The 20,728-nt window shown below is 32.4% G+C and overlaps 2 protein-coding genes across 3 annotated transcripts in view; one reads left to right on the plus strand and one right to left on the minus strand.

Moving 5' to 3' along the window:
* Nucleotides 1-9,776, minus strand: part of LOC127729434 (nuclear pore complex protein Nup214-like) — a 63,548-nt gene extending 53,772 nt beyond the window's left edge. The window contains exons 1-6 of one of the 2 annotated variants that reach the window (XM_052237260.1): nt 9,662-9,776; nt 3,755-3,881; nt 3,261-3,487; nt 1,940-2,123; nt 417-545; nt 4-107 (exon numbers count right to left, since the gene is read on the minus strand). In XM_052237260.1, coding sequence (XP_052093220.1) covers nt 4-107; nt 417-545; nt 1,940-2,123; nt 3,261-3,487; nt 3,755-3,881; nt 9,662-9,703 — 813 coding nt within the window. In that variant the 5' untranslated portion in view covers nt 9,704-9,776. The remainder of the gene's footprint in view (nt 1-3; nt 108-416; nt 546-1,939; nt 2,124-3,260; nt 3,488-3,754; nt 3,882-9,661) is intronic. The other variant, XM_052237261.1, reaches the window with a different exon arrangement.
* A 128-nt stretch (nt 9,777-9,904) lies between these two features.
* Nucleotides 9,905-20,728, plus strand: part of LOC127729443 (serine/threonine-protein kinase Nek7-like) — a 41,739-nt gene continuing 30,915 nt past the window's right edge. The window contains exon 1 of the mRNA XM_052237273.1: nt 9,905-10,004. The gene's annotated coding sequence lies outside the window, so the exon portion shown is untranslated. The remainder of the gene's footprint in view (nt 10,005-20,728) is intronic.

Here is a 20,728-nt window from a genome sequence, read left to right on the forward strand (position 1 = left end):
TACACTTCCAGTGATTAGGACAACTGTTGGTTGATCACTGGCATCAGCATTATCAGCGATGTAGGCCACCATAAAACTAAAAGTTGACAGCCAAATTATACCAACCACTGTAAAACACAATAACATTGTTCATGTTTACAGCATAACTATATAAAAGAAAAATACAGCAAAGTTTTCTTGTTGCTAGGTGACACATTAAATCATTTTTACCATTTTTGCGACCTACTGAAATAATAACATTTGTTAACATAATTTATTATATACTTAGTTGTCACCTAAATAAATATTTTGTTGAGAAAAACTGTTAATAAAGTTCAACAGCTGAATAGGTCACCATAGTCCTAGTCAACAAAACAAAGTTAAATAAACTCTTTGTATTAATTTTCTGTACATTTGTCATTTAATTAACATTTTACCTCTTTGTGGCCCAGATAATATGTTTGGACACGTCCATTCCTTCTTTTTCACTAAAGCTTGATCATATTGTGCTAAAAGTCCATCATGCTGTCCTACAACTAACTGTTTTCCTTTTGGACTCCAGCATACTGTAATATGAAGAAAATTATTATGGTAACTCAAATGTTAGGTACTGATTTAAGTGCAAGAAATTTAATTTTTTTCAAGACCTTGAATGGTTTGAATGGTTTTACACTAGTAATTTTTTGGGGCCCTTTATAGCTTACTTTTCCGTGTGAGCCAAGGCTCAGTGTTGAAGACCGTACTGTGACCTATAATGGTTTACTTTTGTAAATTTTGACTTGGATGGAGAGTTGTCTCATTGGCACTCATACCACATCTTCTTATATCTACTTGAGATAAAAAGTTCTGTAAGTCAAAATACATAATACAGCATGAAAATCAAAAAGGTCTTAAACAGAAATGATAAAAACTTTAAGACGACTTCTGCCTTTTTAAGCTACCTTCATTTATGTATAGTTCAACAATTACAAATAATGATAATTTATAGTGACAATCATCACAGTACAGTTAAGTTTTCAATTGTTTATCATATAACAAGGTTTTATTAAGTTTAGGAATTATTATGAATTCTGGACTATTTGACCATGTTGACCCTGACAATTTTTTTATAACTTTTTTTTTTTTTTAATTTGTGCCACTTCACATTTGTGAAACAATTACTCTGAATGCTGTTTATAGCATAGAAAATTACTCTGAATTCTGTTTATAGCACAGAAAATTAATCTGAATTCTGTTTATAGCACAGAAAATTACTCTGAATGCTGTTTATAGCACAGAAAATGACTCTGAATTCTGTTTATAGCACAGAAAATTACTCTGAATGCTGTTTATAGCACAGAAAATTACTCTGAATGCTGTTTATAGCACAGAAAATGACTCTGAATTCTGTTTATAGCACAGAAAATTATTCTGAATTCTATTTATAGCACAGAAAATGACAGGAATTTCTATTCACCACACTGGATTTTACATAAACAAAAATGTCAGGTGAAAAAAAAAAAAATCCATAAGTCAAAATAATTCCAAGTTCAATTAATATTTTGTTACTTGTAATTGTATACACTTATGTGTATGCAATTGCTCATGTTGTTTCACATAGTTTTGATTATCCTAAAATTATTTTTCACATTTTGGACAACTGAACAAAAATAATGTCTGTTTCATTGACTTTTCATCAGATGTTTTAAAGAGATAAAAGGTATGATTTATATTTGCTTTAATTTTTTAACAATCACTAATTTCAACAGGCAAAATAGAAGAAATGCATCCTGGGAAAATGATATTTATGACAATCATATACCAAAGTGCTGATGCAACTGTGTGCTTTGATACTGTTTGGCTTTGAAACATTCTCTCCATATTCTTATAAGAAATAAAGATTGATTGTCAGTTAAATTCGTAGTTTTGTTTGAACAAAAAAATGCTGATAAATAACAATACAGTGTTGTTTTAATCTTACCACATGTTGCCTTTGCCTGGGCAGGTACAGTTGCCTTAATATTAAGATTGTCTCCAGCTTCAAATATAGACACACTGCCATCTTCCATTACACATACAAGCATTGTAGGATTTTCTGGATTCCATGCTAAATCTGCCAGACCACAATTCAATCTTATCCTCAAAAATGGAGGAGCCTGATCACCCTGTAACAAGAAAAATATAGATTTCAGATAAATAGTTGCCAGACCACAATTCAATATGAAAAGATCTGAAAAAAAGGATATTTTTTTTCTGTCAGACCATCATATAGTATTAAAAATATTGATTTAAACAATATGTGTAGGATCACAATTCTTACTGATCCTCAAAAATAATAAAAATTCACCCATAACATGCATAATAAAACTTCCTTTATCTGATGTAATAGTGATTGTTAATTATAAATTCAGTGTTTCTTTTTTTTATTCCTGTATTTTCTTTTTAAAGAAGGGGCAGATTCAGTAAATTGTGACAGTTACTATACACCTGCCAATCTTTTTTCATTGTTGAAAAAAAGACATTCATTTAAAATATTGCAACAAATAACAAATAGATGCCTTCAAACAAAAATCTGATTTTTTGTTCCTTTTACTGCCAGATTCTGGGCCAAATACCACTCCGATCAAACACCCATGACTTCTTTCTATTGTGAAGTAACATTTAAAAGCATGGTCCATGGATTTTTCTTTAATTGGTCCATGTAGTGTATATGTGAAATGACCATAGTGAAGTAACATTTAAAAGCATGGTCCATGGATTTTTCTTAAATTGGTCTATGTAAACCATGTAGTGTATATGTGAAATGACCATTAGAGAGAATATAATTTCACAGTTCTCAGAATCTTTTTCTCACTAGTGGTCCTGGGAGAAAATCTGCTGGTCCTCGTTATTATTTCTATTGCAAAATACCATGAATACCATAATTTTGTCTGTCCTTTGGAAAATTTTGGAGATCAGGACCTTCCGATCACAACTTTTTGAGAACTCTGTTAATAAATAAATTTGAAATCAAATCTAATTTACTAGAAATATACTGAAAAAGAAAAGGTCAATCATTTTAAAAACCAGAGCATGATTGTATAGCATTTACAAAACAAAATAAAAATCTATAATTTTGTTCATGGGAAAAGGATACTGGGGAACCAAATAGAATATTTTGAGATTCAATTTAATGATATAATAACTAACGGTTAAACAAGAATACATCAGGTCCATGAAAAAAATCAGGTACTGGCTCTCTTTGGAGAAATCCTTCTCTTTAATCAAACCTATCAATTTGAAAAATTTCTATAATAATTTACCTGACTGACAAAACTTCTAGTATCATATATGTAGACTTGTGACAAATCTGCACTTTCTACAACAACAGCCAAACTAAGACTATCACAACTAAGTGCCAACAATGATGGAGGGGCAGATAACTCTATTGATGCCAGGCAAGGATATTCTTTCACAATTATTTTTGTTCTGTCTTTAGCATGTTCTCTATCTATTCTACTCAGTTCAGATGTCTGTATCACTTTAAATCCTATAAACATGATAGATAGAACATAGAGCTATGTTAATGTTAAAAGTCATTCTTTAACTTTACTTAATGATCTTCAAAAATACAACTTTCACAACATTTTACTTCAAAAAATAGAAAATAAGACTGCATTGTAATAGATTTTAGCCTTTCATTGGTGAATTACTATAATCATGTTCATGAATTGCATTTACCTTCTCTAACAGGTCTTCTAAAATATGTCGGGCATTGAAACCTAATCTGCTAATCTTTCCCAAACAATATTCATACCTTTACTTGTCCCAACAAAAATTACTCCATATTTTGAGGAAGCTGCAACTAACTGAGGACTCTTTCCCTCTACTGGTGAATTGCCATCATCTATCTGAAATCTGCATAGCTGCTGATATCTGAAATCCTGAAACAAATTAATGGTCTATTAATGTGTGAACTGTTTTCCATTTATCTGAAGTCTATATAACTCACCATTGTAGCTAAATTCCTGAGAGATTTTAATATACTTATACATTCATATATTTTATTATAAACAAAAGTGAACCAACGCCTGGTAAATCTGTGGTACGATAGAATCCCTAAAGTGGATACCTCGGGTATGCAGGGTCGTTACGATAAAAACATAAAATGTAGAAAGTCTTATAAAGACAACACTTTAGTGATTGCTGCAGTAAATTTATTCATCGACATGTTTCGGTCTGAGGATAAAAACAATACAGAAAATTGCGCCTGAAGTACAAAATCAGGAAGGTATAAATTACGTCACAATGTAACCATGGTGAGTATAAATAGAAAGTGAAAGTATACATGTATGAAAGTAAACTTGAACAAGAAAGTTGAATAAAATATGAATATCATTGAAATTAAAATGTTTGTCGATATTATCCTGCCAAAGTCTGTTACTTGCTAATAAAAAAGGAATGAATATGTGATTGTCATCTTGCATAATGGAACTGAAATATATAATAAGTTATTGTCCGACTGTGTTCAGTTTGTGTTTTACCCAAATTTGAACGGCACTTGACTTGCAATTCCGTACCATTTCGACTGGCTTCACCTGGGCAGAAGTACTTTACTTCCAATCGCGTCGGGAATGCTGTGAAGTGTATGGCCGCTGCTGGTTTGGAAAATGTTTATTTCACAAGTTATAATAAATTGATGAATTTTAATTGCACAACAGTTCATTTCAAATTAAATCAGGAATGGTGTCACCAGTACTGGTTGTTGCATATTTCATTCAGAATATTTAGGGATCACACTTCTTTGTTTCACATCGATAGGAACCGAAACATGTCGATTAATAAATTTACTGCAGCAATCACTAAAGTGTTGTCATTATAAGACTTTCTACATTAACATATTTTGTATAATTATCATGATTATTAGCAAAATTATCAATGTGTGAGAAAATTAAAGAAAATATTAAATACTTTTTCACCAGAAATAATTCTTGTAATTTTTTTTACAATAAAAGTTTATTATATAGATCTGCTGTAAATGGGATATCTAAAAGTATTCTAAAGGTTTGCTGACTTCATCCCCTTTCACAGGTTACACCTGCCTCATATTGTGGGGAGGAAGTCACCAATAACAGTAATAAATGAAATTGAGAATGGAAATGGGGAATATGTCAAAGAGACAACAACCTGACCAAAGAGCAGGTAAGTAAATCAATACAACGAAAAACGAATATATTATAAAAATCAATAAACTAATGAAATCAAAGTCATTGACTTTTTTCTAACAGTTGAGTTTGAGTATTACCCTGTTCCTGTTCTGTTGACAGACCCTGTCATGTTGTAAGTCATACGATTTTCCCATATTAGTATAACTGATTACCATAAAATGAGGTCGAACATTTTGAATTTATTCTGTTTATGTACATAATAAAATGAGTCTAAAGCTTATTCAACATACAATTTTATAGCAAACATAAAATTCTCTGCTGGGCGCAGCTTGATATGACCGCAGAGATCAAACCCTGAACAGTTGGGGCAAGTATGGACACAACATTCAAGCTTGATACAGCACTGAATTTGGATTGTGGTTAAATATTTGACACAGCATAGGTTTCTGACACAGAATGAATGTGGTCTAAGAACTTAAAAATTTTTAATTTACCTATTCAAACCATATATCATTATTATTTGCTTTTATATATAAATCAGAAATAGCCAATTTAAAATGGAAAATTTTAAAGAAAAATAAAGGAAAAAATAATCCCTCCCCCAAATTTTTTGAACCCCCTTATGATTCATCACCCCCAAACTCAATCCCAGCCTTCCTTTTGTGGTATGGTACCATGCAGTACAATTTCAGAGTGATCCATACACTTGAACACAAGTTATTGTCTGGAAACAAGAATAAACTGCTTCGCTGAGCGCAGCTGGATACGCCCGCAGAGGTCCAACCCTGAACAGTTGGGGCAAAAATGGACACAATATTCAAGCTTGATACAGGCCAGAATTTGGATTGTAATTAAATATTTGACATATTATAGGTTTCTGAATAAATGTAGTCAAAGAACTTGAAATTGGTTATATGAAATAAATTTATATTCAATTAAAGATTTCTTGCTGTTGTACAATACACTGTGTTGTTGTGCAATACACTGTGCTGTTGCGCAATACTTAGTTAATCTGTTGTCAGACTATAAACAAATAAAATATTATAACTCGGAAATGTAAAATCGAAAATTTATAAAAATCAAAAGGGAGCTTACATCAATAGATATAAACAATTTACGAAAGTTTCTAAAAAATGCTTTCAGCATTTTTGAGTTATTGTCCGAAAACTGGAAAATCCCCTTTTTGTAATGAAAAAAAAACCCATAAATCAGAAATGTAAAGTCTAAAATTTATAAAAATCAAAAGGGAGCTCATGTCGATAGAAACAAACAATTCACCAAAGTTTCTTGCAAATTGGTGAAATTGTTTTTGAGTTAACATTATTGTCCGAAAACTGGAAAATCCCCCCTTTTTTAATGAATAAAACCCCAAAACTCGGAAACCGTAAATCTGAAATTTATAAAAAACGAAAGGGAGCTCATGTCAATAGATATAAACAATTCACAAAAGTTTCATGCAAATTGGTGAAATTGTTTTCGAGTTATTGTCCGAAAACTGGAAAATCCCCCCTTTTTTAATGAATAAAACCCCAAAACTCAGAAACGGTAAATCCAAAATTTATAAAAAACGAAAGGGAGCTCACATCAATAGATATAAACAATTTACCCAAGTTTCATGCATATTGGTTAAAGCGTTTTTGAATTAATGTCCGACATGTTGACGACGGACGGACGGACAGACGGACGGACAACGGTATACCATAATACGTCCCGTAAACGGTATAAAAATGCTTGTTTTAAGGCCCCTTTTTGGCCCCAAATTCCTAAACGTTTAGGGCTATTACCCCCATACTCAAACCCAGCTTTCTCTTTGTGATATGGAACCTTGTAGTACAATTTCATAGAGATCCATACACTTACACACAAGTTATTGTCCTGAAACTAGAAAAATGCTTGTTTGTTGCCCCTTTTTGGCCCCTAATTCCTAAAATTTTGAGGCAAATACCCCCAAAATCAATCCCAGCCTTCCCTTTGTGGTATGGTACCTTGTAGTACAATTTCAGAGAGATCCATACACTTGAACACAAGTTATTGTCTGGAAACTAGAAAAATGCTTTTTTTTTGCCCCTTTTTGGCCCCTTATTCCTAAACGTTTTAGGCAATTACCCCCAAACTGAATTCCAGCTTTCCCTTTGTGATATGGAACCTTGTAGTACAATTTCAGAAAGATCCATACACTTACACACAAGGTGTTGTCATGAAACTAGAAAAATGCTAGTTTTTTGCCCCTTTTTTAGCCCCTAATTCCTAAAATTTTGAGATGATTACCCCCAAAAATCAATCCCAGCATTCCCTTTGTGATATGGAACCTTGTGGTACAATGTCAGAGAGATCCATACACTAACACACAAGTTATGTCTGGAAGTTACAAAAATGCTTATTTTTGGCCCCTTTTTGGCCCCTAATTCCTTAACTGTTGGTACTATAAACCCCCAAATCAATCCCAACCTTCCTTTTGTGGTATTGAACATTATGGTAAAATTTCATAGAGATCCATTCTCTTAAACTAAAGTTAGAGTGCAAAAACCAATGTGTCTTGGGACGACGACGTCAACGTCATACCAATATACGACCACAAAATTTCAAGGCCAAGGTCAATTGTCGTAAACAACGTTATTGAACAATCGGTTCTTACTGTGCATAATAACATAAGCATTGTGACGTAGGAAATTTATGATAAATGCATGAATTCGAAAGTCATCTATGGGATATCCTTAAAGATTCTAAAGGTTTGCTGGCTTAGTCTCCTTTCACAAGTAAAACCTGCCTCATATTATTTTTTTTGCTTCAGATGTCTTAACTTGTAAAATGTAAAAAAATTGATGGCTTTAGTAAAAAGATTAAAAATCATTTCACTGTAGGCCTATAACAGGGACTGCGGAGGGTGTTGCCAATGTCGCAATTTGCGATTTTTTTTTCAACTGGCGACAAAATATGGCTCCTGCCGATATTTCAGGCACCAACATTTTCCCATGTCAAAAACTGTATTTCTTAATTGTAACGGTAATAAAATCGACATCAGGGCAATTACATGTAAAGGTAAATAAGGTAAGGTCTGGTAGCACGTGCCAATAACCTTCTACACAGGTAAACACATTAACAAAGCGTGAATGTGTGAAATCATAATCATGGTAATTACCAATGATTGTTAATAAAAGGTGATGATTAGATGGTTACTTTAAAGTAATGAGCACTGATTAACAGGAATTTGTAAATCAATAAACATAATAAATGTTAATTAAACATTGTGGTACATTCTTTGTAAGCCGACCCTTTATAACTGCAAACTCTATCCTCAATGATTGAAAGTTCTTTTCCCTAACTCGAACCGGAAGAAAAAAGTCACAACCTTGGAGCAAATATTATCCACTGTGAATGTAAATATTCTTTACTTATTTGCAAACAGTCTGATACACTTTATTGTTGAATAGCTATAGAAACATGGTCAATCTGTCTGTTTCATATTGTGACCCGATTCCGTAAAATATTAGTAGACATGCTTGTAATTTCGTGACCTTTGTGAGTTTGTCTTAGACGGTGGCTTTTGCGCATGTGCAATAATATATAGGTCAAGGATATTGTATTATGTATTTGAACATAAAGAATAAATTTGAGATCAAATAACAAATGAATATCTCAATAAAAAGAGGAATTACCGGTAGATCATACTAACTTTTTTATTCTCCCTACAACAATTATTCTAATTTTTACACATGACTTTCAACATGTTCAATGGTCAATTGGAAAGTCCAGAATTAACACTTTAAACACGTTTAAGATAACCGTAACGATGTCACAATGTCATTAATGCATCAAAGTATTTTTTCATTCAATTTGCATTCAATGGCACAGGATTAAATCACTTTTAAGAGCTAATAATCAGCATGTTTTGTTTTATCAAAATACATCAAATCATTTTCTGATCTTAAAAAATCCGCTCACATACATGTACTCTTGTAAAAATAATACTCTTGGCCTCAAAAAACAATGAAAAAGGAAAATGAGTGCACATAACCTTAAAATAGATGATTCATTGTTGAGATGTCAATAACATTGCTGAAAGGATTTTCCAAAGAATTCAATGAAATTCTAGGAGAAGATTAAAACAGTTATCATGGTTATAGTGAAAATAGATGTTTAAACAAATAATATGCAAGACATACACAACTTCTCTTTTTAAAGCCGATATTAGTTAACATGCAATGAAAAATATCCATTAAGTTTTTTTGAAGTAGCACGTTGCCGATGATAAATAGTTATGCATGACGTCATAAAGTGGAAATCCCCAAATGTCACGAACTTACAAGCATAACGAACTTGCAATCATCAACGATATACCAAGCTGAGTAAATTGTATCAACAACTCAATTTTTTTCAAAACTGGCGACAAAATATAGCAGCTGGCGATTTTTCTGGCTCCAACGTTTTGGAGCCAGAGGCAGAGCAGCCATGCTATAATTTTATTTTGCAAAAATTAGTATTAAACATGTTATAGTTATTCATACGACTTTGTAACACCTGTCTCATTTTACACATAACAAGCAAAATTGTAGTACCTTCACGTCTCTTTCCGGAGGAAGTTCGCCAGCTGTTGCCATAATGAAAATCTACACTTTCGTTTTAAATCCTATTGCAAAATTTTATAAATATCCCATTGCAAATTTTGTTCAGTGTTAAATTCAATCTTGATAATCCTATTATTTCAATTATTTCGCAAGTTATCGAAAACGTATAAAAGATTTCGATTTAATTCCGTCAACGTTTTCATTCATTTCGAGGTAAAATCTGGAGGATAATCGAATAACGTTGTCAGGAAAAATTAACTCATGCGCACCAAACACTTCCATTAAATTCCTATACTATTCGGTACAAAAAAAATTAGAACGGAAGGTAAACAAGGTAAATCATTCCTTTATTATCGATAGATTATCGCAGTTAATTGTACTGCAATATCAATGACTTCATTTATGAATACTCTGTTGAAATTTCTCCATTTCCACCAGAAGTTAGAACAAAAAAAAAACAGTCCATACCGTATCATACAGATAAATAATTTGTTTTGGCAAAATTGGGATTCTTTCCAGCATATAATACCCTGGTACATAATATCCTCAACTAACCCCTTGTGCAGTAGACATCGCTATTTGGATATCTGCGACACTTGACCTGGGAACCTGCAACACTTGAACTATTGACGTCGTACACGTCAGGGCACACGCTAGCAGGCGACTGGGGCGAAAAAGTCGCTTTCCCGTCCGTCAGTTCGCTTTGGCTGACCGTCAAAAGCATTATCTAGTCGCCCTGGTGTTCACAATAGTCGCTTGCAGTCGCTTTCGTCATCGGCAATTTCCCCTTTTTAACAAGTCAATGAAACAGCATATTTTTCATTTAAAAGCGAAGAAATTCAGACATAAACGATTTATTTCTCCAGATTGGTTGTATGTTATTTCAGAGAAACAACTTTTATGAATCATTTTCTTTCACTTCCGGTATCTGTTACTCGAGATCGTATATATCAAAACATTCTGATTTTCAGAAAAATAAGTTTGTTACTTCGATAGAAAGTAATCAAATCTGCCTTTAGTTAATGCTTGATCCATTCATTGCATTAAAAGCGTCATATTCCTTTCCGAATCGCTTGTCAAACATTGTTTATTTTCGTAAATTTTCTTCGTCCGCCATTGAAATATTTGTACAAACCACAGATCGGAAGCGGACCAGCTATAACCGAAATCCGTATTCTTACTATAATAACTACAGACGCCTGAATTGAACAGCTGACAAAAGAATAATGACCTCAAAAGTGAAAATTACACATTCCACACGCATTAACAGACTTTTGGTTAGATCTCCTTGCTAAATGTATATATCATGTATATTTCCATGTAAATGCATGGTTTCAATTTATTGATTAAAGTTGCTTAACTTTGTTAAATTTTATATTTTTTTAATGAGAAACAATGAATTTCATTAAGATGATAAACAACATAGTTTTTTAATTGCATTTTAATTGATATATGATACTTTCTTTTCCTTTTTGATATTAAAAAGTTCTTTGTAGTGCTAGATATTTAGTTGGTAGATTCTGACAAGAGGACTATAAATGACTATAAGACATAAACTGAAACAACTGTTACTTTAATTGACTCTGGTATGAATTGAACACCTATACAAAAAAAAGGATACATATGGCCCTTTATATAATAGTAAAAACCAAATATTGTAGTGCCGCAATCGAACTAGCACTTCTCTTTCAAATCTCACCACTTCTCCCTACCAGTTTCAAAAAGAGAAATCACTTCTCCCTATGATTTTGAAGTAGTGTGAGCCCTTAATTGTGACGTCACAATTTTACAGGAACCTTTGTGATGTCCATTACACATTCCACAATTTGGAACAATGTGGGTTGAAATTAAACCAGATTACAAAAAATCCTTTTTATTATGTTTTGTGTATAGGCCACCAAAGTCACTAATAGATTGGGTTGATGATTTTGAAAAAGAAATAAGAGTGGCAATGACCATGAATTCAGATATAACAATTATGGGTGATTTTAATTTTAATTTTAAAGCACCAAACAAACCTCCTCAAAAATGGCTGAATGTTTTAGAATCGTACAATTTTCAACAACTGATTGTAGATGCCACAAGGGTAACAAAAGATTCTAGTACATTGATTGATCATATTTATGTCAATAATCCAATTATGGTACATGAATCACATGTGTGTAGATATGCAATTAGTGACCATTACCCTATCTGTTTAACAAGGAAAGAAGCAAATATAGGAAAAAAGAATACACACAGTACAATTACTTATAGAAATTTCAAAAATTTCAACCAAAATGAATTTTTATTAGATCTGCAAACTACACCTTTTCATAAAATTGAATTTGAAGAAAACCCCTCTGACTGTCTACAATTGTTTTATGATATGTTGAACAAAGCTTTAGATAAACATGCTCCTGTTGTTAAAAAGAGAGTTAAAAGGGACAGACAGCCTGATTGGTATAACAGTGAAATCATTTATGCTAGGAATATGAGAGATAAATATAATGCACTTGGTTTATGGAGTGAGTATAGATTTTGGAGAAATAAAACTAAACATGTCATAGATAGCTCAAAAAAGAATTATTATAAAAATATGGTAAAAGACTCCAATGACCCTAAAACTTTATGGAAATGTCTTCACAGTCTGAACCCAAAAGTTAAAAATACACCATATGAGTTAGCCACAGAAGATAACAATACAACTAAAAGTAAAAAATCAATAGCAGAAACTTTTAATAACTTTTTCACTTCCTGTGCTGAAAAATTAAGAGAACAAGGAAGTTATACACCTGTAAACAAAGCAGATTTCAGTAATCTTGGCAAATTTGTTAAAAATAAATTACATAAACATGATAAATTTTCTATACCACCAGTGATCATGAATGAGCTATTTAATGAGTTAACAAAACTTGATATAAACAAAGCATCTGGTATGGATAATATAGGACCAAAAATCCTAAGATTAAGCGCCCCTGTTATTGCATCACCTCTCACATACATATTTAACCGAATGATAGATACTGGTATATATCCTTCTTTACTGAAGAATGCTAAGGTAACACCAGTTTTCAAGGATGGTGACAAGCTTTTAGCAACAAATTACAGACCTATATCTGTTCTTCCAACTTTATCAAAATTAATAGAAAGGCATGTTTCTAATAACATGTACAAATACTTATCTAAACTTAACCTTTTACACCCTACACAATCTGGTTTCAGGCCGCAGCATTCTTGTCAAACTGCACTTATTAATATCATTGACAAATGGTTGCAAGAAATGAATGATGGTAATTTAAACCTAGCAATTTTATTAGATTTTAAAAAAGCTTTTGATTTGGTAGATCATGACATTCTTTGCTTAAAGCTTGAAATTTATGGATTTAGTGAGGCTACTGTTAGTTTTTTCAAGTCATACCTGAATAACAGAAAACAGCAGGTAAACATTTGTAATGTTTACTCTGAACAACAACATGTAAAATTTGGTGTCCCCCAAGGTTCTATACTTGGTCCTCTATTGTTTGTGCTATTTATAAACGACCTTCCCTTATGCATTGAAAATTGTGAAACAGACCTATATGCTGATGACACCACTCTTCATAAATCAGGGAAAAACATAGAAAATATACATGATGATGTTCAAGAAGATTTATACAGGGTTGAAGAGTGGTGCAAAATGAATAACATGTTCATTAATGCAAATAAAACAAAATGTTTGGTTACTGGAACAAAGCAGAAACTATCAATTCAGACTTATCAACCAAACTTAATAATAGATTCAAAAGTATTACAAAATTCTTCATGTGAAAAATTATTAGGTGTTAAAATTGACAGCACACTTAACTGGAGAAATCAAATTGACCAAGTTTGTGCTAATATATCATCCAGAATATACCTTCTTTCTAAAATAAAGAAATTTTTAGATATAAATGCAAGGAAAACATATTACAATGGATATATTCTGCCCCTGATTGACTACTGCTGTATTATTTGGGGTGAATGTAAAAATGAAGGGATAGCAAGAATTTTAAAACTCCAAAAAAGGGCAGCAAGATTAATTCTAGATGCAGATCCTTTATCCCCCTCAGCCCCCTTATTTAAAAAACTTGGGTGGATGACAGTTGACAATAGAATAAAATACCACAAATATTTACTTCTATATAAATGTATGCATATGGAAGCACCAATGTACCTAGTTCAAAAGTTTAAACTGAAATCAGATAATAATCCTTACTCCCTGAGAGGCGTCACTCAAGGTAATCTGATAGTTCCTAAGCCAAAAGCTGAGCTATTTAAGAAATCTTTTGTTTATTCTGGATCAGTGTTATGGAATGGACTACCACACAAAATGCGTAAAGCTCAAAACACTTATACTTTTAAACAAAGTATCAAGAAGTACTTAACACAGTCCTGATAAGATTATATTTTCTACAATGTATTTGTATATTCTTTTATCTTTATTTGTATTTGATTTTTTGACTACATGTACATCTTGAACAGCCTTATATCTTATCATGTTAGTAATATTACATTGAACTAATTGACTGTAAATTAACTTTGTGTAAATATCTGTTTTTGATTGTATTGTAATTTGTATGTGAGGGCCTCAGGGAAGATTAGTTTATTGTAACTAACTGAGTTTACCCTCTTTAAATAAAGAATTTATTATTATTATATTATTATTATTAATGGCGCACAAAAAGCGATAAGGTGTATTGAAACCCAAAGAATGCAGGTGTAATATTCCACTGCTCTACCAGCATTATTCAAACTTAAATACTGTATTGCTATTAATTTGACACTTGAAGTTGAACCTTATTGCTATTTTGGAATCAGCGACACTTGACATGAGAAATTGCAACATTTGAACTATTGAATTCATACAACAATAACCTAGTCAATAGACCTTTTGTCTTGTGACTTCAAAATTTTACGGGAACGACTGTGATGTCTAGTATTGTCAGTCAAACAGTGATAAGGTCTACATTTAATAAGCTTGGCATTTACCTACATGAATCTTGATCAAATCTAGCAGCCAGCTAATTGGCTCTCCCTCCCACATGTCTAAGTCGTCTTATAATTCTGAATTTAGAGTGTGTCTTTCTATGTTACACTTTTGTTTCAGGTAAGGTGAAGGTTGTCGCCTATTAAAACGTTTAAACCCGCTGCATTTGTTTGCACCTGGCCTAAGTCAGGAACCTGATGTTCAGTGGTTGTTTTGTTGATGTGGGTCATAGTGTTTCTCGTTTCTTGTTTTTTATATAGATTAGTCCGTTGGTTTTCCTATTTGAATGGTTTTACACTAGTCATTTTTGAGGCCCTTTATAGCTTGCTGTTCGGTGTGAGCCAAGGCTCTGGTTGAAGGCCAAACTTTGACCTATAATGGTTTACTTTTACAATTTGTGACTTGGATGGAGAGTTGTCTCATTGGCACTCATACCACATCTTCTTATGTCTATGAAAATTTTTTATACCACCGCAAAATTTTTGCGGTCGTATATTGGTATCACGTCATCGTCGTCAGCGTCTCCTGAAGACATTTGGTTTCCGGACAATAACTTTAGTATAAGTAAATGTAAATCTATGAAATTTAAACACAAGGTTTGAAACCACAAAAGGAAGGTTGGGATTGATTGTGGGGGTTATGGTCCCAACAGTTTAGGAATAAGGGGTCAAAAAGGGGCCCAAATAAGCATTTTTCTAGTTTCCAGACAATAACTTACCACAAGTTTCCATACCACAAAAGGATGGTTAGGATTGGCTTTTGGGGGTTATGGCTCAAACCGTTTAGGAATTAGGGGCAAAAAGGGAGGGAAACAAGGGTTTCCTGGTTAATGGACAATTACTTAAGTATTGGTCTTTGGATCTTTATGAAATAGATATTTTACCATTAAGCATTATATAAGGGATAGCATTCGATTGATTCATGATATTTTACAGTATATAGAGGAGAACAATATTTTTGGAATACTGCTCTTTATTGATTTTGAGAAAGCTTTGATTCTTTATGTTAGGACTTTTTGCTACTTGACTGCTAGTTCTAGTATGAATTATTTTTTAGCTGTTTCTAGAAACATCAAATACTGTGATGGAAGTATATATATAATATTATAATAGTGTATATTAAAGGGTTCAGTGGTAATATTTTTTTTTACTCAGAATTTTTTTTTTGCATTAGAGTTACCTCCCTTACATTGGTTTTATTATAAAGAAATGTTGTATTGTCTTGAGGTGATTAGCTGTCAATTTATTCATTTTTAGCTGTTTCTAGAAACATCAAATACTGTGATGGAACTATATATAATATTATAATAGTGTATATCAAAGGGTTCAGTGGTCATGGTGGTAGTAAATTTTTATACTCAGAATTGGTTATTCTTTGATTGGGGTTTTTTTTTTTTTGCATTAGAGTTACCTCCCTTACAATGGTTTTGTTATAAAGAAATGTTGTATTGTCTTGAGGTGATTAGCTGTCAATCTATTTTTAGAAGTTACTATTAAATGCTGATGAAGGTATATTATTTTTAGAAGTTACTACTAAATGCTGATGAAGGTTTTTGATTCAGCCATGCTGGATCTATGCGATCACTCTGGTTTTGGAGATGGTGCAGAATACTAAGTTGAAGACATATCATGAAACTAATTATGTGTTTTTATGACTTGCAGAAACTTTCTACACCATTTTAATCATCAACTGCCAACTTTTGACATGTTATTTGCCCTTAAATTAAGAAAAGATTGGTCGAACAACCCTTTTATTTTAGGTATACACTTGCATATAGTTCCTTTGTAAATCAAAATTTATAATGATTTCCTATTTATGAATTAATTTGAAATTTTTTTTGTACATCAATTGAATCAGTTGATAAGAATTTTGAAAGTATTATATAAGTATCCTTTGCTTGTGTAAGTTATTGTTCAATGAAATTTGGGTCAACATGTGTATTTATATATCTAAGTTGATTCCCACACTTTTTTGAAAAGGCAAGTAAGAGTTAGTTTGATTATCAACTGTCATGATTTTCAAATAATTACACTCAAAGGTGTAAGTATTAATTGGAAACAACCCCAGTCTTAATTCAGCACAATTAATATCTCAAAAGAAAATTCTCTTCAAATATTATTTTTTTTGGAAAGGGGGGGGGGGAATTTTTTTTCCTCAAGATGTAAGAAATTGTCAATTTTCCAAAGAAAAAAATTGGGGGTCACAATTTATTTTGCAAATTCTTTGTATATAGTCTGAAAATAGGTTTATTAAGTATTGCGCAACAGCACAGTGTATTGAACAACAGCAAGAAATCTTCAATTGAATATAAATTCAAATCATACACATACCTGTCAACTGACCCGGATCCTGCGGGTGTGACCCGAGATTTTCACAATTCTGAGGGGTCACCTGGAATACCCGCAGGGTGACCAAATAACCCGGGAATTAGGAAAATAACCCATTTTCACCAGGATTCCTAAGCCTTCAGACTTATTAGATATAAACTGATTTCTTTAACAAATACCAACAAATTCGTAATTCTTCCTGGACAAGAAGTTCAACTAGCTGTGTAAACTCAGCTCAAGTGACCCATTTCAGTGCATGGCTTCACTTGACAGCTTTGGTGTCAAACACACTGTTAATTAACACCAATTACCTTAGCTTTAGGTCGTAAATAATTTGTGTATTTCAAAGTTCTTTAAAAACAATTTGAGTTACTTCCCCTTTTTTGTCAATTCACAATATTCTCCTTTAACTTATGTTTTTTTTTGTAAAAAGATTAAATCTAAAATGAATTGAATGCAAAAACATATAAGAATAATACTTTTACTATTGTTCTACCTTAGAACAATTAAAAAACAAAAATTTTGAAAATTACTTTTTTCATCTATACCTCCTTTAATTGTTTAACTTTATTTTATTATACTCTAATATCAACGTCCGATATGTTCTTCTGTTTAAAAGCTGCACAAATGTATGCAAAGAAAACACAAATTGGCACATTGTATGTCATGGACTGAATATGAACAGGAATAAAGGCAATGTAACACAAATCTATCAATGGCCTCCAAGTGCAATGAAATAATAAAATGTACAATTTTAAATTACTTAACCATGTGGACATGTTGGAAACTTTGATATAAATTATAAGAAAAATGTCCCCTAAATACTGAAATTCAGCTCGAAAAAGTTTGTACGCGTTATGACCTGAGATTTCATTCTTCTATGCAGGTCATCACCTGCATTTTCATTGTCATAGGTTGACAGGTATGCATACAACCAATTTCAAGTTCTTTGACTTCATTTATTCTGTGTCAGAAACCTAGAATGTGTCAAATATTTAATAACAATCCAAATTCAGACCTGTAACAAGCTTGAATATTGTGTCCATTTTTGCCCCAACTGTTCAGGGTTGGACCTCTGCGGTCGTATCCAGCTGCGCTCAGCGAAGCAGTTTATTTTGTATGCAGAGTTATATAAAAGTCCTCTCAAGAAGCAGAAATGGATTAAGAGGAGGGCTAATTAGGCCTGAATCAACGGGTTAATGCAATTAGAATAAAAGTAAAATGTGTGACCCACTTTCTTTTGAACACCCTTTCCTTTACATGTATGTCTATGGTTATTCTGTCAACAGAAAAGGTTTAAACATGTTAAAAGGAAGTAGTTCTTTCTAATTGTGTTTACAGTGCTCTTTAAATTACATAAATTGGTAGGTTTTCAAGATCTGAATGGTCCAGGGGTTCAAATTTACTTTAGGCAATGGAAGGTCTAGGACCTTTCACCAAAATACTTAAAGGTCCTCCTTTATTCTTTAGGAGGTCCAATTTTTATTGAAAATTCAATTTATAAAAAAATAGAAAATGCTTACCATTCCAAAGCACTCATCATATCTTACTATATTAACCTCATTTTGTTCTGAATTTCATTAATAAATTCAGTCAGAAAAAGGCTTTACGCTGTGTTAAATAACACTTTGTACCTTTTAAATTGATTTGGTTTCAATTGCTGCGTTAGAACACACTGGCCTAATTGTGTGTCAGATAACAGGTTAGTTTTCAAACTTGGCAGTGATATTGTTGTCTTTTTTCAAAACTACCTCTACCGTTTTTTATTGGGAAAAATGCATATTTTTTATTGAAATTGGGAAATTTGTATATTTTATTCTAAACACATTTCCGATTTTTTGCCGACCTTTGCAGTCTTTTTTGCACTGTTTTTTCATGTATATTTTGGTTGTCAGACATTTTCAACCCGAAAGGTACTTTTCTAAGAGGGGAAAGAAACAAAAGCAATGATGGTACTTAATGCATTGAAAACCACATGTGTACAAACACCATGATGATTCTGATCAGAAAACCGGATCTCAAAAGTGCTTTCTAATATCAAAATAATAACATGAATACGATATTTACAATCATTACTACCAATGCCATCACTGTTTGGGGAAAATGTAAAACTTTTTGGGAGGAATTTTAAGCCATTTTTTTTAGTAATTGGGAATTTTCTCTAGGGGAAAAAGCCGAATTTCGGCTGTAATTTGAGGCAAACAATATCACTGCTTGGGGTCAGTGTCTTTTAACCACATCCTCATGCACATATTTTGGCAAGATATAATCATGATAATAGATGCCGGGAGGACATTTTTCATTTTTTATGGGGTAAAGTTTTAAAATTTGGTCCAACGAACCAGGGCACTTTCCTTTTCACTGTGTGTGGGAAAAATCTTTGTTCACGTTTTTCCCTGTCATATATTTAGTCTTTAGTCAGATCCTGTCTTTGGGCTGCATTAAGCCGTTTCAACAATCACACCCGCTGTATCACCCGTTTCATCAAGGTTTCTTTTGGAAGAGGTAATCCTAAAACCAAACAGACTCATACCGTGTACTAGTAATGTTCTAATATTATATTCTCCAGTTTCCCAGTATCTTGTATGATGACCGGTCACGTGACTACACATCAAATCAATTGTGAAGAAATTAAATTTAAGCAATCACATATAAGTTTCCTTTCAGTATACATTTGTAGTTGCATATTATAAGATTATTTTTAATCTAGATTTTTATTTTTTTGTTCAAAATGCTTTTGTAATTTTTATACGACCGCAAAAAATTTTGCGGTCAAATATTGGTATCACGTCGTCGTCATCGTCAGCCTCGTACGAAGACATTTGGTTTTCGCACAATAACTTTAGTATATGTAAATAGAAATCTATGAAATTTAAACTTAAGGTTTATAACCACAAAAGGAAGGTTGGCATTGATTTTGGGGGTTATAGTCCCAACAATTTAGGAATAAGGGGCCCAAATAAGCATTTTTCTAGTTTCATGACAATAACTTGTGGAACAGTGTATGGATCTCTCTGAAATTATACCACAAGTTTCCATACCACAAAGGGATGGTTAGGATTGGCTTTGGGGGGAAATGGCTCAAACCGTTTAGGAATTTAGGGGCAAAAAAGTGAGAAAAAACAAGGGTGTCCTGGTTAATGGACAATACTTAAGTACAAATTACAGTGGAAGGGAGGTAATTCAAACACAACTTTGAATTACCTCCCTTACACTGCTTTTAAATTATGTAAAAAGAAATGTTGTATTGTCTTGAGGTGATTAGCTGTCAATTCATTTTCAGAAGTTACTATTTTAATAATTTTAAAAATGCTGATTAAGGTAAATTAATTTTAGCTATGATTATGTACATGTATGTCATTTTCTATTTTAAGACTTTTATGATGCATTTAAATGGGTTATTATGGTTGCAAACTCCATTGGAAATTTGAATTGAGATTATGACCATGTCTTGAGGGAAAGAATTTTTTTTCGGAAAAAGGGTGGGGGGTGAGGTTTAAAAAAATTGGGATGTGGGGGTGGACAATAGATTTCAGAAATTAAAAAGAAAATTTCTTCAAATATTTTTTTTTTTTAAAAAGGGGGGAAGGGTAAAAAAAAAAATTTTGAACAAGGAGGGGGGTCAATTCACAACAGCATAGTGTATTGCACAAAAGCAAAAGATGGAATATAAATTCAAATCATATAACCAATTCTAAGTTCTTTGACTACAGTTATTTTGTGTCAGAAACCTATTATGTGTCA

The sequence above is a fragment of the Mytilus californianus genome, unplaced genomic scaffold (genome assembly GCF_021869535.1).
Source record: "Mytilus californianus isolate M0D057914Y unplaced genomic scaffold, xbMytCali1.0.p SCAF_2, whole genome shotgun sequence".
Classification (NCBI taxonomy): domain Eukaryota; kingdom Metazoa; phylum Mollusca; class Bivalvia; order Mytilida; family Mytilidae; genus Mytilus; species Mytilus californianus.